Below are 26,525 nucleotides of genomic sequence, written 5' to 3' on the forward strand. Positions count from 1 at the left end.
GATGCCACATAAAGCTCGTATACAAAACTGACTAAACAGTAACTTAAACAACCAAAAAAAGAAAAACAATTTGTCTAGTAGAATTACGATTTTGTGGGAAATACATGTGCCACTATTTTTAGGGCTAATAGTGCTGTCAGTTGCAGATAATTTCTATTAAGCCAATTTGACCAGCTTTGTGTCCAGATCATATAAACCTTGCTTACTAAACACAAACCTCTGTGTTTATTGGATACCTATGGAAAACTGTCATCTCTGCACCACCTCCTACTTTATCTGGCTTACATTTTGTTCCATGAAGCTGATACCTATATTCATATAATATGCATATTATATGTATGTCCAGAATAACATGGAATTGGATACTGGAAAGAAATTCTGATATCATGTGTTTCCCAACTTCACTTCTTCATTCAGAGCTTCTCAGTTCATGGTGGCAGAAAACATTAAAATATATGGTAGTGCATAATATAGACTTCAAGCTGTGAAAGACCGCAGGCTGTCTAAATGATGCTGAAACAAATGTGCATTCAAAGGGGATTCATTATATTGAAGACTGATTAATTCAATTCTATCATTTTTCCTTTGTTTATTTAGCAGTATTATTTGAGAAGTGGCAAAAGTACTTTTAAAACACCACATTGTGTTTGTCTGCAATCTGCCTCATACAAGGTAACTAATATTAGGGTAAGGTTGCTAAAGGTGGAATAGGGTGTAGGAAACAAACTCCAGGGACCCTTCTGTGGGCTACTTTCATAGAAAGTCTTAGTCGGTATATGGGGAAAGGGAATCTTCATAGCAGGGCTCTTGATAACTTTAAGCAGCCCTGTGCTAGGGATTCTCTTTTGTATGCATTTAAGTTTCTTCATGAATCTGTTTCAGTGGGTAGCCATATTGGTCTACAGTAGAACACACTAGAGAGACCAAAAGATTTGTAGGCATAAGTTTTCAAGAATCAAAGCTCTGGCAAAGGAAAATTTGACTCTCAAAAGCTGATACCCCCAATATTCTATAGGTCTCTAAGGTGCTACTGGACTCAGATCTAGCTGTTCATGAATCTAAAAGCTGTCTATCTTTAATTCTTGGCAAATTGATCATTTCTGGGTTTTCAGCAAATCATAGCTCATCATTACATCTGAACCAGTAAAGTGCAGTTTGTGCAAGCTCCACAAACAAGGATTTTGAGGTAAAAGTATTCCATAAACCAATGCCAGGCTTCTTAAAGGCTTGCTCATGTATAACCATAGTTTTGAGTCATGCCTGAACTAAGTCATAACATAAGTAACTTACAAACACAGGAATGATCCAACCATTTCCCCTTACTACAAAAGCCAAAAATTAAATACAGTAATTGATAAGACAGGGAGTTGATATAAAAGTACATTTAGCGCAAGAAAATACCCTACTACTATCAGCAGCACCTTTTATATTTATAATAAACTGATAAATTAGTAACTGTACTTTTAAGTACTCTACTCTAGGCTGCTTAAATTTACTTTGGAATAAGCAGAAACAGGTTTTTTTGAGCAGAATGCTGTTCCGGTTGGCTCGGCCTAATATGCAAAACAGAAAAAAGCCCTATGTGAAACAATGGTGATGTCAGGGTGTGGCCTGATATGTAAATGAGTCCTTGCTGGGGTTCTTCTACAAAAAAGGCCCTGAGCAGAAACATTACCCAGCATGGTACCTTTTGAAACATGTTGTTTCTAAACTGCAACACCAAACATTAAATTATTTGACTGAACTATAGCGCTCTGTTATCTCCCACTGGATTAAAAAGGGTATGATTAATATGGTATATATTACTGAAACTCTAATTCTAGCTTCCATATGATTCATAAAGAGTCTTAAAAGGGAAAGGCTGTTCACCTTCTGACACACATTTCTGCTTCCTTTCATTACAAAGGGAAAAAATACTTTAAGTTAGGCTTAACTGAGCTTAGCTGGTAAAAAAGAGGGTGCTGTCTGTGGAAGAGTCAAAATAATAGCTAAAGAAAATATCACCAGAGATTTTGTTGAGGAATATTGTTTGTGCCTTAGTTCCTACTAGGGAATATGAAAATAACCCCCTGATAATTTAAAAATATAGAAGAAAAACTGTTAAATCCTGATTTCTGGTTTCTCCCCTCCCTGAGAAGTCTGCAGGGCATAATGGGGTCAATGAAGAGCTAGCTAGGTCTCACAGTAAACAACCAGTGAAGTTGGTACTGTTTATCAATGTAAGAAGGACTCAGACACTTCCTGCCATTTAATCCAAGACCATTTTTCTTTCAAAGAACAGGAAAAGCCTCAAGAGATTCCCACAGTGATCACAAGTGGGAACACTGAGTCTGAGAGAGGCCAGAGTTAACTGCAATAGCAGCTGTTCTAGTGCTCATTTCAATATTCACCTCATTGAACTGAATCACTCCTTGAATTGTTATTCATGCTCTAAAAGAAGCTAGATCTTATCCACCTAAACATCCAGTTGCCTTTTCATTTTTTATTTCAATCTCTTATAACTTTTTTCTCTGTGCTTCCTTGGTATGAATCTAAACCTACATTTATAAATTCCTAGTTCACTGTAGTCATTCCCAGATTCCTACTTGAGTCAACCTGCCTCTTTTAGAGTCCATATACTTAAACTGTGGTCTTCTGTGTGTTTTTATTATCATTGTTTTATTTTATACTGTAAGTTGCTTGAATTCTACAAGGTAGAAAGAAGAAGAAGAAGAAGAAGAAGATATTGGATTTATATCCCGCCCTCCACTCCGAAGAGTCTCAGAGCGGCTCACAATCTCCTTTACCTTCCTCCCCCACAACAAACACCCTGTGAGGCGGGTGAGGCTGGAGAGGGCTCTCACAGCAGCTGCCCTTTCAAGGACAACCTCTGTGATAACTATGGCTGACCCAAGGCCATTCCAGCAGGTGCAAGTGGAGGAGTGGGGAATCAAACCCGGTTCTCCCAGATAAGAGTCCGCACACTTAACCACTACACCAAACTGGCTCTCCAAAGGTGGCTAATAAATTCTTTAAATAAAATATAAATAAATGGGAGTGCACATATTTTAACAAAATAAGGGAAGGTTGGACATTAAGAATTCTCTTAATAGTTTCGCCTCAGCTTTAACAATTAATTACAAATGCATTCAGAAATATATTTTATAGGACATTTCCCTTTTTCATCTCCTCTCTTGAGCTCTCCGATGATCTGAAAATGCAAGCATCTTCACTTTCATGTCTCCACGTACAGTCACATTTTGTCTTTTATTCTACAAGCAGTTATTAATACACTGCAATGTAGACAGAATAGCATGGATATCTAAGTAAGCACAAGGCAGCAACTACACACACACACATACACGGCACAGTTAAGAAAAGCACAGATCCTGTGTGCACTCATCCTTAATAGCCTGTATCAGGTGTCTTGTTTGAAGTCTTCATTTTATGTTCTAGCATACTGTCTGTTGCACAACACATGGGTCAAAGTTTCAGCATTTACAGCAATAAGGTAAACGAAAACATAGTCTAACATGTAACATATTAGTCTGCTGCACTCCATGTCCATTAAATTATTCAATCACAGGATTGCAACCCACCTGGAATTCTGATGAAAGACCAGCCATTTTGAGGCCTGATCCCTAACAATCCTCCAGGATATTCTGGAAAGAACTGGGAGCACCTTTTAAGCCAGCCAGCTGCTTGTTCAGGCGCACCATGCAATATACACTGCTTTGCTTCGAGGCTTCCCCCGTCTTTAAGTGCCCGACGCTCATACTCTGCACTCCGATCATTGCAATAGAAGTCCAGCGGCACAGCTGTTACCTACAGATTTAAAAAGTAAAATTAGTTTCAGAACACAATGTTGAAGCAAAGATATGAAACCATAAAAATCTTTCTGTTCAATTTGCAAACAGCAAAAGAGGCAAACAAGAGGTGATACTGTAGTTGTGCTGAGATGTACCAGCAGTTATCTTTCTTTCTTGGGGAAGTCATTACTATTCTTGATACTTGCTGAGCCTTAGCGGTGTACTGAAGCACAATAATTTAGGATTTGAACCTTCTCTACCAACTTCTGCACTGAAACTATAGAGCAGAAGCAATACTATCAAAGTTACATTAATTGAGTCAGCTTATTGTAACTCCTCTAAAAGCTGCCTTGCACAAATCTCCATTGATCTCTTTGGGGGGGATGGGGAGAGAGCTCAGGCTGCACTGGACCTTCTAGGGCTGCTCTCCTATGACTCTCATGGACAGATCTCAGAATGTACATGGCCATGTTGAGCTTGTACTGAAAAAGAACCACAGCCACTGCCACTACCAACAGGTTTTGTATATTTGTAGTTTTAAAAATAGAATTCTTTCTTTAAGCTTGAGTGTCAACCTGGAAACTGTCTTGAGCTATCCAAACGCAAAGTTCCATTTCCATATTTAGACTGTCAGAATCTTTAGTTTATCTTTGCACACCACCTTCCCTACTATCAGCTTCAGTGTGAATTATCCTGCCAAATGAACAACATTGCCAATGCAAGAATCTAAGCTGTATACCAAAGCAGCTATCTTGGACCATCTCCATCATTTTAATTCTTGTTGCTATCTGGATAGGGCAGTATGTTAGCCAAACAGCTGCCTCCTGAAATGGCTGAACAGTCTCCTGATAACAGCTTACAGCAGACAAGGTTGTCTTTTGTAAAAAAAAAAAAAAGCAAAAAGCAAAAATACCCTCTTTATCTCTGTTCAACAGGCTATAAAGCAAGACCATGGTACCATCCTGTGCAGCAAGTCACTGTTTCCAAACACACTCAGATTCTTACAGCTAGCAAGTGAAAACCAAAACAACAGCAAGTAGATGCAAGATATAGTGAGAAAGATATGGAGTTATACTCTCTGTTTACATATCTGCACAGTAGATATTGGGAACACCTCAGCTGAAAAATTATGAACCATCAAACAACTCAATGAATAGTGATCAAATCTTTACTATGCAGGTCAATCCAGGAGCGATGTCTGTATTATCACGGAATGTACTATATGCCCTTTATAAACAAAGATACATGATCTAAATCCAATATTTTCTTTTAAAAAGCAGTAACTGTTTATACATTCAGAATTAAAACAAGTAATTGCTAAGCTACAGTTCCTCAAGAAGGAACAGAGCAGGGGTGTCGAACTCAAAGGGCCAGATCTGACATAAATGCGACCTTGTCGGGACGGGCCATGTGTGTCATAAGATGTAATGCCAGGTAGCAGAGATATAGACTTTATAAAGCACACAGACACAATTAAAGATTTTAAAAAACTTAAAACACTCTTAAGACCTTAGCATTTGTTGGTCTTAAAGGTGCTTTCTTTGTATCTCTCCTGTGCGATCCAGGGAACAGCAACGGAAGCTCTGGTTCTTTCCTTCCTTCTCCAGGGGACCAGGAGAGGAAGGAGCCTCAGCCAATAGAAGGAACAGAAGCTTGGCACAGTATCTCTGCTGTGCCATTGAGCCTGGAAAATCAAGCTATTCCTCCTCCCCAAGGGAGGAGCCTCAGCCAATGTAGAAAAAATCAGGCTTTCCTCTGTAGCTCCTGCGCAATTGAGCAAGCCTGGCAAAGCAAGCTGTGATGCAGAAGGAAGCAAGAGAGAGGGAGAAGGAAGCAGATGACAGCCAGTTGCTCAGGGGCCTGATAGGAGCCCTCTGGGGGCCTAATCTGGCCCCTGGGCCACATGTCTGACACCCCTGGAATACAGTCACTACAATTTCTTAGTAAGCGCATTAAACTCCCGTGTGAAAAGGGAGATAAGAGATTGCCTCCAAAATGATCCCAACTGTGTAAGCACATGCTGAAAAGCACATTCAACAAAACCGCATGGACCCGAATTCTGCAAAGGTCATCACTGTTAGAAATCTCTTAAGATTTAGATGCTAGGAAAAAATGAAGGCAGCAGGAAAAGAGGAAGACCCGACATGAGATGGATTGACTCAGTCAAGAAGCCCATAGCCTTCAATTTGATAGGATGTTTTGGAAGTCATTCATTCATAGGGTTGTTCAAAGTCAGAAGTGATGGTACATAATGCACATCAGATTTATAGGAAGTGCAAAATTATTAATCAAGCTGGTGTAATATCAGGCAGTGCACAAGGGATGAATTCTGTGTGCCTGACATTCTGTGGTCCACAGATGGTGCAAATTCAAAAAAGAACAGCAGTGTGGCTTTGTGGCATACACATCTGAGAAAGAGACATTCAACTGACCTATGGAACACATAAACAATTGAAAGATGTTTTATTTTGGGATAGTGAGCTGAAAAACCAGTTATTTGATGCTTGTCAAGAGGGGGAAAATAGGCAGTTTCAATTGATAAGAACAGGATGCTCTTTGGAGAGATTGCTACTTTCTAGTCAAAAGCAATGCTATGAAAAGCATTTAAAAAGGATATCTTATACTGTACTGCCATCTGCAGTAAAGAAAATAATAAACTATGTAAAGGGTTCTCTGATGGAGTGTGGCAAGTATACATTCTTAAGCAAAGTGAGCAGTGAGCTTCAAAGTTCTTAAGTCTACTGCTGCCCAATAAAGTACAGCCTCAAAGTCTTAAAAATTCTGTCTTAAAGCATAATGAATATTTCAAAATGTTGTTCTCTTTTGTCCCAGGGAGAAATTAAAAGTTCCTAAAATAATCCTTGGGAAAGATCTCACAAGGTCATATTGTACAGATGTTATGAACATTGTTCATAGGTGTGAGTGCAAAATGCCTGAAACCATGCTACAGTGTTCTGCTAAGCCATTCTAGAGCAAGCCATTCTAATGTATATTGCCTATTTTCACCTTAGTCATAATGAAAACTACCCTAGATTGCAAAGAATATTCCCAGTCCCAGAATCAATGCTCATGTGGATGGAGCAGCAGGTGATTGTTGCTAGGAATATCTTTTTTTCAGTTATAGATCCCAGTAGGCAGCCATGTTGGTCTGAAGCAACAGAACAAAGCAGTAGACAAGTACACCTTTAAGACCAACTAAGTTTTATTCAGAATGTAAGGTTTCGTATGCTCTTAAACAGACTTCCTAAGACAACATGGGAATGGCAAACAGCAATTCTTAATATAAGTGGGCAGTGAGTTGGTCTGTAGAATCATGGGAATTCTACATGGGATCATGGGAATTTTTTCAGTTATATCTGTCTTGGAAGATGTGCCTAATATTGAACACAGTTAATCTGGATACAATGCTTCATGCTACTGTAGGGTTGCCTTTGAAGACAACTTGGAAACGTAATTTAGTAAAAAATGCAGCAGAATGTCATAGTTTCTGACTGGGACAAATAGGACCAGTTGTGTTACTGAGATACCTAAAGAGCAACATCGGCTGCCAGTATGTTTCCAGGTTTTATTCAAGATTCTGGTTTTAACCAATAAAGCTCTTGGGACCCACAAGGCTCTTACTAGACTGCCTCTTTCACAATGAGCTCACAAGGGCACTTTGTGCCTTGTGGCAGGAATTGCTTAGTACTCCTGTAATCCTGATTGTGTTAGCCCAAACAAGGGCTTTTTCTCCTGTGGCAGCTTCAGTCTAATTGTGGGCTGCCCAATGAGGTCAGCAGAGTATTATAATTTAAAAGGAAGTGGTTGGTTTAGTACAGTTTTGCTAGTGAGCAAGTATTTTTTGAATTTTTTGTAAAATTAATGGATCTGAGTTTTATAAACTGCCTTATTTTCCTGTTTATCTTTTGGAAACAAAGTATATTCATGTTTTAAATAAATAAATGCTTAAATCTTTGGAGTGCCAAGGAGAGCAGCTGAGGTGCTTGTTATATTCTTTGCCTTATTTGTCAGCACATAGGTATCTATAGCTCAATTCAGATAACGCCCATAGATGTATTACTACTAAAACAAATACAGATCAGCAAAGGGTCATTTGGGTGGCCTGGTGATAAGGGCCTCCTGCTCTCTGCCTGCTTCTATTTGATTACTGCTCTCATTGCTTCTCTGTGCAGAATGGGGATTTATTGCTCTGCTATCACTTTCAAATCAACAGTTGACATCACACAGAAGAGTACAAACAGATGTCCACACCAGTGGAACCTTTCCAGACAACCTTCAAGCATATTCTGGGTGGAGAAGATTTTCTGACAGCAGATGGTTAATTGTATCTATTAAGTTAAATGTTGCTGATTAAGGTTTTTCATATTATGTCATCAAACAATAACAGCTTGCAAGAAACTAAAAAGTTTCACATTTTATTGAACAATAAAAAGCAAAGTTAATCTGCGAGACACACTGGTGGGTATCCTATCAATCTGCTCAGCGAAGTGAGGATTCATACGCAGTGTGAAACAATATATTTATTATCAAAAATATAATTGATATGGATATGGGGAAGGAAAAAATCCCTAAATTCCTCTTCTATGTTGCAATTAAAGAGTCATTAACAAGGTGAGATGGCCCCAAGCAGCTTGCAATACATACTAGGTTAGGTGGAATTCCTAATTTGTACTTTTTGAAATGCAGTTTCAGATGCTATGGATTCCCTATGCAGACACTATATTTGCTAGAGAGAACAAGATTGCATCCACCCACCAAACACTACATTTGGGGGAGGGGCTTAAGCAGTAGAGCACCTTCCTTCATGTAGGAGCACCACATTCAACCCATGGCAGCTCCAGCACCCAGCCTGAAACCCTATGGTGATTTCAGTCAGAGTAGACAACAATGAAATATGTAGAGTAAAGGTCTGACTTGGTATAAGGCAGCCTCAGGTGTTCACAGGCACATTAGTTGTAATCTACGTGCATATGATATACAGGCAACTATGATATACAATATACAAATGTCAGGTGAGAATGAGGAAGGTGTGATTCCATGATGACATGAAAGGTAACAGTGCCTAGATCTAATAACTGAGCAAAGCCAAAGCATCTTTTGGAAAATAAAACAAAGAGGGGCAGAAAATTAAAAATTCAATAAAATGCAACACAAATCAAATACTTTGGAAATAATTAAAGAGTACTTGTCTTCTTGCTATAATACATATTCAGAAGAGAGTGGAAAGATAGTTTTTAAATACATACCTTTGGACTTACTACACACAGGAAGGATGGCAGCTCTGTGATTTGACAACACTGTTTCCATGAGGTAGCTGATCGTTGATGAACGATGTAATCAGAACAGCCAATTACTGCTTTACAGTGGCTTGTGAAGACAAGGTTCTTAAAAAAACCCCAACAAATTTCAGAAAGTTTATAAAAACTTAAAAGAGTATTTCTTCCATATTAATTCTATTCCATGTAAGAAATGATAATTACACAAAATTATCAGACATTTTACAGTATGGTCCTTTCCCCCTAAGATAACAAACTCAGGCCATTGCTGCTAATTATCTTTTAAAAACTGATAATGATGAGCAATATGGTGAAGCATAATTACCATAGAATGACATTAATAAAGTACATTGAAGTAGGAAAACAATTTACTTTCCTTGACCATAAAGGTTAATTTGAAAGTTCTGGGACTTATAGATGTTGAATGTAAATGCTTTCAGTGATATTTAGAATAAAAAAGCAAAGGTAGTCCCCTGTGCAAGCACCAGTCGTTTTCGACTCTGGGGTGATGTTGCTTTCACAACGTTTTCACGGGGTGGTTTGCCATTGCCTTCCCCAGTCATCTACACTTCCCCCCCAGCAAGCTGGGTACTCATTTTACCGACCTCAGAAGGATGGAAGGCTGAGTCAACCTGGAGCCGGCTACCTGAACCAGCTTCCACTGGGATCGAACTCAGGTCGTGAGCAGAGGGCTCCGACTGCAGTACTGCAGCTTTACCACTCTGCGCCACGGGGCTCTAGATATTCAGAATACACTGATAGAAATGCAGACCGGGGTGGCCAAACTGTGGCTTGGGAGCCACATGTGGCTCTTTCTGTTGGCCAGCTTGGAGAAGGCATTTCTCTCTTTAAATCACTTCTCCAAGCCAAGCCAGCTAGTGGCTTGGAGAATGCATTTAAAGTTAAGGCTGTTTTCTTTCCACCTCTCCCTCCCCCATCTACCTGCCTGCTTGCCTTGCAACTCTCAAACATCTGATGTCACATCTTGCAGCTTTCAAGCATCTGACATCTGTTCTATCTGGTTCTTACATTAAGCAAGTTTGGCCACCCCCTAATGCAGACCCTAGGGAGACACATATTCAGTCACTTCTTGGCCCCATATGGAGAAGCATAAGAGTGGACACTCATGAAAGCATGGCTAAGATACCAACAGCTTTGAAACCTGATAGGATGCAAAGCAGATGATGCGAATGGATACCTCCATACAGTGGATGGTTACCACAGCTTGTATTGTCAATGCAGCATGGAGCAGGGAAGTTATGATTCACAAACTATTGTTATTATTACTATTTATTTATATCCTGCCCTACCCCATGAATGGGCTCAGGGTGGCTCACAGCACAATAAAAACCAATGATAAAAATGAGTTAAACAATTTAAGCGATTAAAACAAGATGGCATTAAAGAACAAGTAAATCCAATGTCTCCTGTGACATTTTGACAGGTGATGATAGATTGCCTGAATTATAACGATTTGTAGTCAGATGGTGAGAGGTATCTAAAATATAGTGCCCCATAGATAATAAACAATGTCTGAAAGGCACTAGGCAGGTACCAAAAGGCAGGGGAGGCCGAGATGGTTTAACACCTGCTGCCTCACCCAAAGGCCTGGCAGAACAGCTCTGTCTTGCAGGCCCTGTGGAACTGTAGTAGTTACCACAGGGCCTTGATCTCAAGTGGGAGCATATTTCACCAAGCCAGGGCCAAAAAAGTCCTGGCCCTGGTTGAGGCTAAGTGAACATCTCTTGCCAGAGGGTGCTGATCTATGGAGTGCAAGGCTCTCCGGGGCACACATGGGGAGAGACAGTCCCACAGATATACTGGTCCCAGGCTGTGTAGGGCTTTAAAGGTCAATTCCATATAACCTTGACTAGGATTCAGTATTCAATTGGCAATCAGTGCAGTCAGCGAAGCACTGGCTGGATGCGCCCGCGAAGAGGTGTTGCTGTCAGGTGGCACACTACCGCATTCTGCACTAGCTGCAGTATCCAAATCAGATTCTTTTTTTCCCCAATATTTTTATAGTTTATTAAATTAATATATTCTGTACAAGCCCGTTACCATACAAAAGAAAATAGTATTATTAAAACAGAAGTTGAAGGCAGTGTTTTCACTGTTATATATACATTCAAATTCCATTATCTCTATTCACCATTTAATGCATTCACCTTCACTATTGCATTACAAATTAAACCCATTTATCCTTTTCACTTACACTTAAGGAAAACTAATTAAAGATGTTTTATCGATGACACTCGACACCTTACATAATACCTTACTTCCATACACCTTTAACCGTCTATATGTCCTGCCCCACTAATCTAACTATTTGCTTTGGCATTCCATTCAGCAGCACCATCCAGTTATGTAATTTTGATAAATTCCATACTTTCCTAATGAATCCTCCATTTTTGGTATTTCTTCCGTTTACGCCAATTTCTCTCTTGGTTATTTAAAACCTCTCTTGGTTTTGGAGTTAAATGCCTAATTATCCATAATATCTCTTTCATTTTTTAATTTTTCTGACCTCTAATAAGTTGCTCCCTTTCCCTTCTCCAAACTGCAGCTTTGATCTGTTTCCTTATGTCTCTTGAATGTATTTCTCTAAGTGAACCATTCTTTTTTAGCTTTAGAGAGTTTAGCCTATATATATATACATATATTCAATTTCCCTCTCGGCTTTTTTTTGTTCTTTTTCCAGCATGGGGGTCAATGTTTCCACTACTGAACAAAATAAATCCTCATTTATTTCTTCTGATATGCTTAAAAATCTTTTAGTATATTTTACCTTATCCATGTCTGATCTAGTAATCCTGTTCTCTGATTCTTCCTGTTTAATTTCCAAGTCTCCTGTACCTTGCTCCTTTAGTATTTGTTTTGTATCAATAGAATTTTTGGTTTGCATCAACTTTGTCATATCCATTTTTATGTCCTTCAATCCATTTTCTAATCCATCAAGTTTAAATTTTAATCCCCCTATCTGTTCCATTAAATTGTTCTGCATCTGATTTAATGCCCCCATTAAAAAATCTTCAAAAGATGATTGAAATACTTTGAGAGCATCCTGCAACAACATGATTCCCTCTATCATTGAGTTAAACAGGAGAATTCCAAATTATCATATACTAATATAGAATGAAGACACTAATACAGAGATTTAGTATCCCTTTACCAACTAGTCTAAATCAATTTGTTCCCCAAGCAATAATGGTTCATGTTCAACTGATTGAAATAATTATTCATTATTTGCCTTCCTCTTGCACCACTTAACCCTTTCAAACACTCCACTCACTAACTCTTGCAGACTACATACACTCACTTCTTCATTCATTCTCCATCCTAATCCTTTCTCATTAACCATATACTTTTACTTAGACCCACACACATTCACACACTTTTGTAAATTATACAGTTATAGACTTAACAGCATTCAATTCCTTGCTTTCCCTCTCTTTCTTCTTCTTTCTTTCTTCAGTCCTTCTGTTTCCCCTTCCTTCCTCTTCTTCTTTGTCCGTTTTTCCCCCTTTTTGTCTTTCTGGTCTTTCTAGTCTTTAAATTTCTTCTTCCAAGTTACTTATATTATATTGATCGAACACAGTTTTTTAATGAACTATTCACTTTTCTACAGCTCTTAGTCCAAAAAAATAGTCCACCTAATCCTTAATATAAATCAGATCTTCTTTAACATTATATATTTTCTCCCATCCAATCTCCACAACACGTAGCAATCTTTACACACAATGTTTTAAATGAGTCTTTAGTTTTAGGCAAGTTTCAAGAAATTTACTTTCTAACTCGAGGTCTTTCCACGCTTTTAGCACAGGATTGTCACTTTCCGCCTCCTCTCTTTTCCACGCCCTTCAGCTAGAGATACAGTGTTTTAAATCACATTTCAGTGTTCTTTAACAAGAAAAAAGTAGAATACTTCAAAAAGAAAAAATACCAATTATGTTGTTTGTTAGCCACGGAGAGGAGGTGAGACAGTGAAAGAAAAAATCAGTTTGTTCCTTCGGTGCCAAATCCGGTGCTGCCGCCACCGCCCACCTCCTTCCTCCTTGTTCCTCTGCTCCTCTTGCCAGCCACAAAGTAGTTGTCTCAAAGTAGTTCTCTCAGCCACACCCACATACGCAACCGAGCCAAGCCCAATTTGCAGCCATAACAAAAAGTGCCTTACTTCAGGTATATACTGTCCTTTTTTTCCCTTTTCGTCTCCTCTTGGTCTTCTGTTTTTGGGTTAGTTTCATTTACTTTCACCAAACGCCCCCCACCTTCACCTCTGTCTCTGGTAGCTGAGACTCTCTCACCTAATGGCGCGCGATGCGGTTGGGGCAAAGGGAGGGTAGAAAAGCCAGGAACCTAGAAGTTCCCCCGTGCCTCTCCCCAAGACCCCTTCTGCTAGCAATGCTCCTCTGACGGGAGCTTTGCTGGGTCCTATGACCCCCCAACCTGCACAGTTCGATCTGTTCCTGCCCTGATGGCTTGAAACGCGACCGCCTCGTCTCGCTGTAACCGCCCAAATCAGATTCAAGAGTAGCTGCACACAGAGTGAGTTACAGTAATCCAGCCTGGAAGTGACCATTGCATGGATCACACTGAAGCTAAGTCCTGAGAGGTGAGATAGGGAACCGGCTGCCTGACCAGATGGATATGGTAAAAGGCTGTTCTGGCAACCATGGTGACCTGTGCCTCCATGGAAAGGAAGGGGGGTCCAAGTCTCCTCATACTTGGCGTTGGTGCCAATGGCCATAGAGAGGCACCAGGTGACACAATCAGCACTTCCAGGCAATCCCTGTTTGTTTATGAGTTCTCTGATTGCAGTCACACAGATGACAAAAAGCATCTGAACAAGGCTTAAACGGAGAGTCAAAAGAAAATGCTAATTCACCTGCATTTCAGCAACAGGATTTATATCCTGTTTTATCATTTTGATGAACCTGACTACTTTTACTTTCAAGCAGCACAGCTGATATTCTCTTCTCTGAAAGCCCACTCTTATACAGTCAAGTGAGAACTATCATTTATAGCTACTAACAATTTGGAACAATCTCCAGCTGAATGAAAGAAAAAAGTACGAAAAATATAGTTAGGGATGGCAATGTGTTCTGACAATTAAAATAGAACAAGCAGCACCCTGTTTATCAGTATATCACGGCGAAATATTGACAGTTCTAAATAGGGTGCATGGATTAAGTGAGGACACAATTTAAATCTAAGGAGGCCAGGCTCATGACAACTAGAGCCAGGGCCTTCTCTGTAATGACCCCACACTGGTGGAACTAGTTGCTGGAAGAAGTTAGGGCCCTGCGAGAGCTCATACAGTTCTGCAGGGCCTGTAAGATGGCATGCTTCCACCAGGCATTTGCAAACTAGATTGTTGGCCACTACAGTCCTTAGGAAACATCTGGACCACCTCTTGCAAGCTGTCCTGTAGCAGCAACAGAAAGGACCATCTAAGATCTGCCTACAGAGAACATAAACCTGAATTTAAGACCATAGCATCCAAATGTTAACTTTTCTATGTTTTTAAACTGTTTTACAGTTTTTATGTCTTTTATATGTTTTATACTCATGCTTACGTATGAGCATGTAAGCTGCTCTGAGACCACTTCGGCGGGGAGGGCGGGATATAAATGGAATTAAATAAACATAAAAATGCTAATTAGCTGATTTGATAATGGGGAACATAAATATGACTAGTGTAGAGAACATTCCAGATAATGGTGAGTACATATAATTGAGCTTGTGTTGTACCAATGTAATAAATATTCGTGGTTACAAGCTCACACAGGGTTGCCACTAAAATTTTATTTTTCATTTCCCCGACTTTCATGAAATGTTCCACTCCATAACAACTGCAAGAGATTTAATATCAACTTCTTTCAACATTAACTGCAGCAAGATCTGTTTTGCAATTGCACCAAAAATTACACCAAGATACAAACTTCAATTCAAGTAAACTCTGAATGCTAACAAGCAGGCCTCAGATTCAGCAGGAGCTCACAGGAGCACAGCTCCTGAACCTTTCTGAGGGTTCCCCCTCTTTTTCCCCACCTACCTTGTCCATTGAATAGTAGGTGCAGTTGCATAACAGTCCCTGGATTAGGAGAGTGGGCAGCGAGCCAGTCACCAGGGGCTTTGCCACACACCCCTCATTAACCCCTGGAGAAGCCCGCACCACCCTTTCTCCACTTATGTGATTTTGAGCGGTGGATGGCTTGCTGGTCTTTTGACTGGGGGGGAGGAGCTCAGGAGAGCCCCAGGCGAGCAAGGTCGGCTTGCCCAGGGCTCTCCTTTCTTGCATTGGGTTGCTTTTGGCTGGGGGTGGCATATGCTAATGATTATGCTAATGAGCCCCACCACCTATTTTTCTACAAAACTAGTCGTGGCGGTCTGGGAAGGGAAATCCCTCCACCAGCTTTTGATGGGGTGCCACTGATATCAGCACCCAAAGTCAGAAGCTTGGGGGTGCTGCTGGAGTCCACATTGGCAATGGAGGCCCAGATAGTAGCCACTGCGAAATCCACCTTCTTTCACCTTAGGCGGGTAGGACAGATGTTCCCCTTCTTTGAGCGCAGTGACCTGGCAACTGTGATCCATGCAACGATCGGTCACCTTGAGACTAGTCTACTGCAATGCCCTCTACATGGGACTGCTCTTGTCGCGTATCCAGAAACTGCAGTTGGTGCAGAATGCGGCAGCCAGGCTGTTATTGGGTTTCTTTATACGGGAGCACATACAGCCAAGGCTGCAGGAACTGCACTGGTTGCCAATAGTATTCCGGATTCGCTACAAGGTACTGGTAATCACCTTTAAAGCTCTATATGGCCGACGACCTGTCTACCTTAGGGACCATCTCTCCCCACATGCTCCCCAGAGGGTACTCAGATCTGGAATGTAGAACTTATTGTCAATCCTCAGGCCAAGGGAGGTGAGACTGAAGGCTACCAGAGAAAGAGCCTTCTCAATTGCGGCCCCCCACTGGTGGAACCAACTTCCAGAAGAAGTAAGGGCCTTGTGGGATCTTGCTCAGTTCCGCAAGGCCTGTAAAACAGTCCTATTTCGACTTGCCTTTAGCTGAATTATAGTATAAGTAGATGCCCAACATCGCTGAACTTAATGAAATCAACACTAGCACCAAAATTGTTTTAAACTGTTTTAAAATTATCTAATTGGTATTAATTGTTAAAACTTTAATTGTTTATTTACTGTTTTATTGTTTTAGTTTGACTGTTGTGAGCCGCCCTGAGTCTGCTTCAGCGGGGAGGGCGGGATATAAATCTGAGAAATAAATAAATAAACAAATAAATAAAACTACCCTTGCTAACAAGTAGGAACTTTCCAAAGCTGGGAAAGTTTCACTTTCACTTTCTGGTTCCAGAAAAAGTAATGAGCAGATCAGCAGCAATAAAGGAAATGGAGTTTCTGCAATCTAGAGAAGCACAACCCACATTTGCAACCTTTATGCATGGGAGAAGTCAGGAAAGAGGGTGAGACAGCTGGAACTCTGTAAACTCCAGCAGGAACAAGCAATCACATTTTCAAAATTTACTTTGCATGGTGCAGAGTAGAAAGGGCTAGTTGTCTGTGAAATCCAACAGCGGCAAAACTCATTGGCAACTCTGTGCTGGGTTTAGCAGGAGACAAAACGTCCATTCCATACACAAGCATGACCCAAAAGCATGCTTATCTTTATATGTAAATTAAATGCAGTACTAGCAGGTAGGGAAGAAAACAGTTAGATGTTTAAAGTTTGTATACTGCAAAATGTTTAAACTAGCCTTACTTAGTAAATGATACAGGCAGACCTTGGAAATCATGCAGGAACAGAGCTCAACAAACACATTAGGCTGGTTGCTGGGAAAGGGCATCATTAAGTTTTACTTGTATTCTGCTACTTCTCTATATTCTAGTTGCCATAAGAACAAATCATGCTGTTGCAGCAGCAAGTCAAAAATCCACTGCTTGAATATATTTTAATCACAATTTCCCTGACTTCAGACCAATTTCCCTTTCCCTGATTTTCCCTCACTTTCCAGAAAGTGGCAACCCTGTCACAGAAGATGAAATACAATTCCATGTAGTGGATTAAAAAAAGCTAACAATAAATTTTAATTTAAAAAGCAACAAGCTGTTTTCCAACAATATTAAGCAGATATTGCAAACAGCAGTATACTCATGAGGGGGAGTCCCTCCCACTTCCTTGCTGGCAGTGCTGCCACCAGCATGTCCAGTCTGACTCCTGGGCTGTGCTGCCTGTGGGTGTGGCTGGGCTCCTGGGCTGTGCCACTGCTGTTGGACCCAGTGCTGCTCCCCAGTGCCACCACTGCTGCTGGCTGATTATGACCACTGAGGTAGGTGCTTTTTAGATAAGTATTTTGAAGGAATTAAACTCTCCCATGTATTTCAGATTTTTCTGCAAACTTGGCAGGGAGGATGCTCAAGTTTGCAGAATGATCTGTTTACAAGTGTGGGCCCCAATCCATGTACTTAGGCAGGGCTTTTTTGGTAGAAAAAGCCCAGCGAGAACTCATTTGCATATTAGGTCACCCCCCCCCTGATATCACCATTGTTTCACATAGGGCTTTTTTTAAAAGAAAAAGCCCAGCAGGAACTATTTGAATACTAAGCCACACCCCGACACCAAGCCAGCCGAAACTGTGTTCCTGTGCGTTCCTGCTAAAAGCGCGGGGGGGAGCCCTGTTACTTAGGTATCCACTGGTGTGGGCCACACTTGGAAAATAGTATGGAGATAGTTAATAGTAGTAGAAAGTTAATAAACCCAGGCACTTTTATACAAGTTGTAAAATAGTTTTCTCTTGTACTGTCTGACCCAAGATAATGTTTCACATGGCAGTACAATCTGTCCTAAGCCTGAGAAAATTAAATCAGGTGGGTAACCATGTCTTGGATTTTACAACTGTGGATGACAGTGAAGGAGATAGCTTCAATGAGAAGAAGTGGAATCGACACCCACACTCAAGGTAAAGCTGTAATGTGCAACAAATCTTGCCATATTTTCTACTAACCTACCTCAAGAAACAAAATTTATTTATTTGATTTATATCCCGCCCTCCCCACCAAGGCAGGCTCAGGACGGCTCACAAATTTGAGGTCACACAGTTACATTGTGTGACCAAATAAAATAAAACAACAATAAAAACATAAACAAAAAAAAATTTCTAAAAACATCCATTTATACTGGAATCAAGGTTTCTGACAGCAATCTGAATGGTCGTTAGCCATTCTAAGAGCCCCTAGGATCGCGATAACATGAAGAGGTAGACCACTGGTGATGTTTCTATGGGCCAATCCTGCTGCTGCAGATGTTATCATTATAAAAAGACATGGTGGAAGAGTGCCGTTTTGCAGGCTCTGCAGAACTGTGAAAGCTCTTGCAGGGCCCTGATCTCTTCCGGCAGCTCATTTCACCAGCTAGGGGCAGCAACGGAAAAGGTCCCGGCTGTTCATTTGAGCCTCGCTTCTCTGATGCTGGGAACTGTCAACAGGTTTTGAGACCTGGACCGAAGTGCTCACTGGGGCATATGCAGGGAAAGGCAGTCCCCTAAGGGTATGCAGGACCCTGAACATATAGGGCTTTAAAGGTAATAACCAGCACCTTGAAACGAATCCTGTACATTATAGGTAGCCAGTGCAGCGCTTTCAGCACAGTCTGAATGTGCTCCTGTAGAGTAACTGCCATCAACAGCCTGGCTGCAGCATTCTGCACTAGCTGAAGTCGTTGGATTTGGGACAAGGGCAGCCCCATGTAGAGGGCATTACAGTAATCCAGTCTCAAGGTGACCGTAGCATGGATCATTGTTGCCAAGTCGTCGCGTTCGAGAAAGGGGACCAACTGCCTTGCCATCCGCAGATGGCAAAAAGCTGACTTGGCAGTGGCAGTTATTTGGGCCTCCATTGTTAAAGAGGAATCCAAGAGCACCCTTAAGCTTTTAACCGTGGGCGCCAGCGTGAGCCGCACTCCACCAAAGGTCGGTAAGTGGACCTCCGGTCCCGAACCACGACGACTCAGATACAGGACCTCTGTCTTCGTCAGATTTAATTTCAGTCCACTCAGCCTGAGCCACCCCCACCACAGCTTGCAATGCTGCGGACAGATTTTCCAGGGTGGAGTCGAACTGGCCACCCATCAACAGATAGAGCTGGGTGTCATCAGCATACTGGTGACAACCCAGCCTGTACCTCTGGGCAAACTAGGCAAGGGGTCGCATGTAGATGTTGAATAACATTGGAGAAAGAACCACTAGATAAGTGGGTGTCGTCGGGACAGTTCATCTCCTAGCACCATCCTCTGTCCTCGACCCTGGAGAAAGGAGGAAAGCCACTTCAAGGCCAACCCCTGAATCCCAGCATTGGCAAAGTGATAGGTCAGTAGTTGATGGTCAACTGTGTCAAACGCTGCTGACAGGTCTAGCAATATCAGCGCTGCCGAGCCACCTTTATCCAGGTGCCAACATAACCCACTTTTTACAATTAAAGACTCCCTACAAGATAATTATTACTGGGAAGTACACTAGAACCTTGTCCATGTCTCCTTTATTAATTCAAGTCACAAATTCAGGTTTGGGTGAGATCATCTGGTCAATCAGGAGTAGGGTGAGATCATCTGGTCAATCCACACCAACTCTTGATGACTACTTCCACACAAAGATATATTTAAGAAAAACTGGCTTTAGGGGATTACAGCTATCTTAAAGCTGGGGCAAAGGTCAGGTGCAGATTTATATAACTGCTCCTTTCCTACTGCCACATTCTACTAAATGCCAGAGGTAGACAGGATAATGTGCTTATCAAGAAAAAACATAGATATGTCAAAGTTCTCCTATTTGTCAGTATATGTTACTAAGACAGAGGACACAATCATCCATGAACATGCTGAGACTGCTGGAGGCTACAAAATCCTATCAATTTCCATGTTACTGAAGTCACTTGTAGTGACACAGAATCAAAAGTAATGCTTACTCGCAGCAAAGTGCAGCTGTGCAAGTTGGGAAGGGAGAGTGGGTGACTGATGTCCAGCAAGAAATCTTTGTTATTCAGACACTGAGACTTTTGCTGATGATCCTCTTCTGGCTCACTCCAGAAACGCCTGTGGTGGAGCCTGTAGGTAGCTTTCAGAGACAGGAAAAGAGCTAACCATCTGAAACAACAGAACACTCTTTTAGTTACAGTTCTGTTAATACATGCCTAAGTACGCAGGAAGAATACAACTTTCCAAAGTCCTACTTGTTTAGCATCTACATTTTAGAACTTTTTAAAAACAAAGTTATCAGAATTTTTAGAACTTTGTGTAGTATGGCTTTAGCTCTGACCTGGATAGCCCAAGCTAGCCTGATGTCATCAGATCTTGGAAGCTAAGCAGGGTTGGTTCTGGATGGTATTTGGATGGGAGACCACCAATAAAACCCAGGGTCGCTACGCAGAGGCAGTCAATGGCAAACCACCTCTGAATGTAACTTGCCTTGATAACTGCATGGGGTCACCATAATTCAGCTGCAAATTGATGGCAAAAACAAAAAAAAGTGTGGCTTTTCTTATGGGAAGGTGATTGAATTAGTAAGGAAATCAACTTTCTGGTTCTAAACTTGTTAGCCATTCACTCACCTTTCCCTCTGTCTCTTGCTATATTCCAAGCTTCCTACAAAAATATTCTACTTATCGATTACCAGCAGAAAGATTTTTATACATCAGGAGATATTATTGATCAACACCATCCTGAAGAAAAGTAGCATTTTGTGTAGCAAAAGCCCAAATCAAATTTATGCAGAACATTAGATACAAACAATAATTCAGCATGCTGTTAAACTCAAAATCACCAGAAAAGGTCATCTTTATTTAAGTTTTAATGTGTATTTATGCAGTCCATCAGTACAAATGACTTCTCCTAGTTCAAGCCTACAGGGATGCTTATTTTCTGCCACTACAATTCTGAACTCAGAAATATGTACATGTGTACAGACTTGCTCTGCTTATGTATTCTGCTTCTGTGTCATGTTTTTAATCATGATTTTTTGTAGTGACAAGGAAAACAGAAGGAAAGTGGCAGCTGTACATTTCTAACAGCCCTATTATCTGCATTTAGTGGGAAATATATCACTGCACTCAAGGCATCTTATTCCAATAAGTGAACAGAAGACTGCGCTCTTCACTTCTCTCTCCCCATCCAGGTTCATTCTGATGTTATCAACATGACTGTTTCAGTGCCTGATCAACGGTTCTGAGCTTGGAAAATATATGGGCATTGAAGAAACACAGCTATTAAGCGCATGTTATTACAAACACACATATATCCATTTTTTAAACCTGTGTTACAAATTTTTATAAAACATACACTGTCATTCTCCTCTATGCCATTTGATAGTTCAATATTTGGTTTTTCTCACCTGGCTAAATGTCCGTGATGCATGAGGTTTGCCATCTCTGCTGGAGAAACATCTATAAATCGTAAGAAAGAGAAACAACTTTCTTTTTCAGCACCTGTAACAAAAAATGACAACACTAGAAATAAACACTTGCTGCAGAAGACAACAGGCTCTTGATCTTGTGGCCTAACAGCCCCTCAAACTGAGCTGCAAGAATTACAAGCTAGAGGTCTAGTACTTTACTTAGGCCCTAAAAGAAACTCACAATTTAATTGTTCTGACAGTATTTGCTGTCCAGACCAAAATAAAAAACACAACATATTCTGCAATCACCATATTCTTCTCTTAGTTAATTTAATCATTCCAAAGGTTCTATTGACTTTTTGCATTTTATTCTCTCAAGAATCTCATCAGGTAGTTTAAAGTAAGAGAGAATGGCCAGACTGAGGTCATCCAAGGAGCTGTGTGACTAACCAGGGTTTTGAACCTGGGTCTCTCAAGTTCTGATCCACCATCCTAATACAGGGGTCTCCAGCGTGGTTCCTGTGGGTTCCCTGGCACCTGCTGACACCTTGCCTGGTGCCCACCAAGTGTGTTTAGAAAGTGGTTGGTGTCAATGGGCCTTTGTACAGCAGGGCTTATAATTCACTGTGCATATTTTTAAAAATGGCTTCTGCAGCAGCTGCCACCACAGCACCAGATCTTCACTGTGTGACTGAAGGTAACCTGTGTGTATGCAGTACATTCATTTTTTCAACAATACGTTAATTTTAAATGGCTTCCTGTTAATCAGAGCTTCTGCTTGAAATGTCGAAGAATTACTATTAGATTTTTGCATAACCTGACTCTGTGACATTCTGCGGCCAGCTCTTCCTCTGGGGCAGCCATTCTGAGGTCATGCCCACCACCCATTGCCAAGATCCCAAAGGTGCCCATAGGCTCAAAAAGGCCAGGGACCCCTGTCCTAGTCACTACACGACATATATATATATATATATATATATATATATATATATATATGTTTCTTGTTTCTTCCTTCCATCTAGGACAAGATTGAAAATGAAGCACTTCAACTGAAGAAAGTAATTTATTTTTAGTACATCTGATATGACAGTTAAAGAATTAAATTAACTCGGAAAATCATGGCAATGCCTTGTTTTGTAACTGTAATCTGGATTAAAGAGAAAAAATGATCCAACTCACTATTTCATTTTAATAGCATGTTATATTTTACTCTGTATTTTTCAAAGTTAATAACATACCCTTCCTATGGAAGAGAGACTGCTGGATGTGGTCTGGGGCAAAAGGTGAAAGTAAAAGCTGCAACCACCTTTAAAAAAGAACAAAACAGAGAATTTACATATGATAAAATCAGTGCCAGTTAATCCTGGTCTAGAATTTGTTACCTCACTATGTTTCACTCCAAGGAGCCTGAGAATAATTCTACGATGTAGGTTTGGCTATTTAACTCACAAGTTGAGCCTGAGAGTTAAGTCAGACAGCCGCCCTGAGCCTGCTCTGGCGGGGAGGGCGGGATGCAAATAAAAAGTATTATTATTATTAGCCATCTGCCTGAAGCCCAGTCTGGGTTTCCATTTTCCAAGTCCTAGCTGGAACCATTAGACCACCAAAGAAAACTCTGCAGAGGAAAGCAATGGCAAACCACCTCTGCTTCTCATTTGCGTTGAAAGCACTGTTGGCTGCAACTTGTTGGCCCTTTATACACACATAATTGGAGCCATTACATGAAACTGATTACTATAATACTGGATAAGCCAGAATGTTTATCTATAGGCCTTTTTATCATAGACATTGAGAAAGTAGCAGCTAGAGGGACCTATTAAGGCAACAGATTTCAAAGGAGAGCATATCAGCCAGCTCTGAAAATAACAACACTAGAAGTTTCATTTCAGTTAATCAATATGAACTTCCTATTTTTAGGATGATGTTAGAGAATTTATACCCACCTTTCTGCCCTTATAAAGGCCATTAAAGTGACTAACAAATTAAAACATACATAATAAAACCACAGCTTAAAAACCACTAACCAACAAGAAACGCATAAGTATAACAATTAAAACTAGATCTAAAATACATACAAAAATATAAAAGCAACAATTAAAACATTGGGCAGGAAGGAGGGATCACTGAGGGAAGGCCAAACTAAGTAAAATCTTCACCCACAAACAGAAGATTGCAACAGAAGGGGGCATATGAGTTTCCCTGGGAAGAGAGTTCTAGAGCAGGGGTGTCAAACATGTGGCCCAAGGGCTGAATCTGGCCCCGGGGGGCTCCTATCAGGCCTCCGAGCAACTGGCAGTCATCTTGCTTCCTTCTCCTTCTCCCTCTCTCTTGCTCCCTTCTGCATCACAGCTTGCTTTGCCAGGCTTGCTCAATCGCACAAAAGCTACAGAGCAAAACCTCTATTTTCTACATTGGCTGAGACTCCTCCCTTGGGGAAGAAGGGGCAGGGGAAGGATAGCTTACTTTGCCAGGCTCTCTCAATCACACAGCAGAGCTACTGAGCCAAGCCTCTTTTCCTTCTATTGGCTAAGGCTCCTCCCCCTCCTAGGGAAGGAATGAAAGAGCCAGAACTTCCTTGGCCCAGTTCCCTGGATCCCATCGGAGAAATAGAAATAAAGCAACTTTAAGACCAATTAGTACTAACAGTTTAAGCATGTTTTAGTTTAAGGTGAGGGAGGGATGGTGGCTCAGTGGTAGAGCATCTGCTTGGTAAGCAGAAGGTCCCAGGTTCAATCCCCGGCATCACCAACTGAAAGGGTCCAGGTATGAAAAACCTTAGCTTGAGACCCTGGAGAGCCGCTGCCAGTCTGAGTAGACAATACTGACTTTGATGGACTGAGGGTCTGATTCAGTATAAGGCAGCTTCATATGTTCATATGTTTTAAAAAATCTTTAATGATGTTTGTCTGTGTCCTTTATAAAATTTCTATCTCTGCTACCTAATCTTAAATAGGAACACACACAGCCAGACCCAACAAAGTCTCATTTATGTCAGATCCGGCCCTCATAGCAAATGGGTTTAACATCCCTGTTCTAGACTTTTGGTGCCATGACCAACAAGGCCATCTCCTGGGTTGCCACCCACCTACCTAGTCTCAGAAGTTAGGGCACCCAAATCAAGGCCTCCAAAGACTGTATCACCATGCTGTTAGGAGCAGAGTTGCTAGCCCAGAACTGAATCACCATTCAATTGTTATTTATCCATTTTGTTCCTTTTATACATCTGATACTATTTATGTACTGCAAAAGTAGTGAAATTGAAACTTATCTTCTCTTGCATGTATTATATGAATATAGTTATCATTTTCAATTGGTGGGCTCAATGTGCTTGACTGCAATCCCCACTCCCCAAAAATTTTATGATATACCCTTCTGTACTTTTGTTTTGACTGTTTCATTTGAAGGGTTTCCTCTTTCTCTTTTCCTTTAGTAAACTTTTTAACCTAGGAAAACTTAATCTGTATTTATCTGCACATTTGATATTTTAATTCTTGATATATTGTGTTCATAGTTTTGAATCTCTTTTTATAAAGGCATAATTATATTTATACATTTTTGTAGGGGAAAATGGATGAAGACAATATGGTGAAGTATGTTTTATGGCTAATAACAGTAATGCCCTGCAAGTTATTTATTAAAGTATATTTAATTTGTTTAAATTATATTGGTATCAAAGAGTAGATCTGATTTTTACTTAAGTATTTGCTTTGTGTTGGTTGCAGGTTTACCTTCCCTCTTTTTTTGTATGTACCAATTACCTTCCCCTTTTTAAAACATATACCTATCACAGCTCTTCTCTTCCACTTATTTTTTTCACAATAGAATTACGCAAAACTAAAATGAGGATTCTATCATACAGTCCTCAAATGATCTTTTAGTTCTCAGGATAACAAAATCAATTATCCACAATAGCATTCAATCAACAGACAGAAAAAATGCTTTATAAAGAGTTTAAGAGAATGGCAAGACTGCTTACCTGTCCCGTGAGTGATTAAACACCCTGATCTGCCCATGACGGTAGAGAAATTTTGAAGTCTGGTATGGCTTGAGTGAAATATGAAATGGAGACCATGTTTCTTGTCTTTCAAAGAGTTCTGGATGATTGCATACCTATATAAAGGGGAAAAAATTGCTGAGAAACCTAATGATGCAGGGAACATAGCTAAAGTATAACCAGCAATGTCTTTTTCATCCCTCTCCCTCCTGCCTTCATTCCAAAAGAACACCCATCTTACTGCATGAAATGGTAAGGATTTTCATCTGAATATTCTGAACTATAGTAAAAGGTCACAGCCAAGGAATGACTGAAACTTGGATGCATAGCTCTTTTTGCTCTAGACTGGGGGAGGGGTGCATTTGGGTCTACCTGAGCCCAAATGCTACCTGAAAAATTTCTTACTGGGTAGATTTTGGTATGTGAAATGTACCTGAGTTTTCTCAGGCAACTGGAGAAAAATCCCCACCCCCCACAAATCCTTAATATATTTGGGAATTACTGGGGAAAAAACAGTAAAGAGGCCAGAGCAGACTACTCCTGCCTCTCAGTTGTTTGTTGGGCTTATACTGCAGCCTCTTTAAAGTTTAAACGGACTGCAGAAGACAGCCCGAGGATCAGCTGTGTCAGTAGAGAGCAGACTCTTCCTGCTGGCTCAGCTTTGGGCTGGCTTCTTATGCATCCCAGTTTAAACCAGGCTGCAGAAGAAGCCAGCAACAGGATCTGCTGTACTGCTGGGAACAGGCTGGGCTGTGTGTTGGCTTCTCCTGCAGGCCAGTTTAAATGCAGCTTGGTTCAACGTGTCCCATGCAGCACAGCAGCTCCTGGGGTTTGCTTCTCCTGCAGCCTGATTTAAACCAGACTGCAGGAGAAGCAAGCCCAGCCAGGATAGGCTGTGCCCATGAGTAGCAGATCTTCCCCATCAGCTCAGCTTTGCACTGGCTTTTTAAAAAACAAAACAAAACCCCCCAGCTTTTTTCTTCTCAAGTCTACTGGACTCAAAAAAACCCCCCAGATTTGAATACTTGGATCCAGGATTTTTCAGAAATCCTGAAATTTCTTT

General features: G+C 40.8%; 1 protein-coding gene across 1 annotated transcript in view; it reads right to left on the reverse strand.

The window, feature by feature from the left end:
• Positions 1-26,525, reverse strand: part of INO80 (INO80 complex ATPase subunit) — a 135,776-nt gene that overhangs the window by 45,478 nt on the left and 63,773 nt on the right. The window contains exons 21-26 of the mRNA XM_060263311.1: positions 25,445-25,578; positions 22,707-22,774; positions 21,466-21,559; positions 20,045-20,222; positions 9,035-9,172; positions 3,579-3,804 (exon numbers count right to left, since the gene is read on the reverse strand). Coding sequence (XP_060119294.1) covers positions 3,579-3,804; positions 9,035-9,172; positions 20,045-20,222; positions 21,466-21,559; positions 22,707-22,774; positions 25,445-25,578 — 838 coding nt within the window. The remainder of the gene's footprint in view (positions 1-3,578; positions 3,805-9,034; positions 9,173-20,044; positions 20,223-21,465; positions 21,560-22,706; positions 22,775-25,444; positions 25,579-26,525) is intronic.

Source organism: Heteronotia binoei, chromosome 21 (assembly GCF_032191835.1).
Source record: "Heteronotia binoei isolate CCM8104 ecotype False Entrance Well chromosome 21, APGP_CSIRO_Hbin_v1, whole genome shotgun sequence".
NCBI classification, from domain to species: domain Eukaryota; kingdom Metazoa; phylum Chordata; class Lepidosauria; order Squamata; family Gekkonidae; genus Heteronotia; species Heteronotia binoei.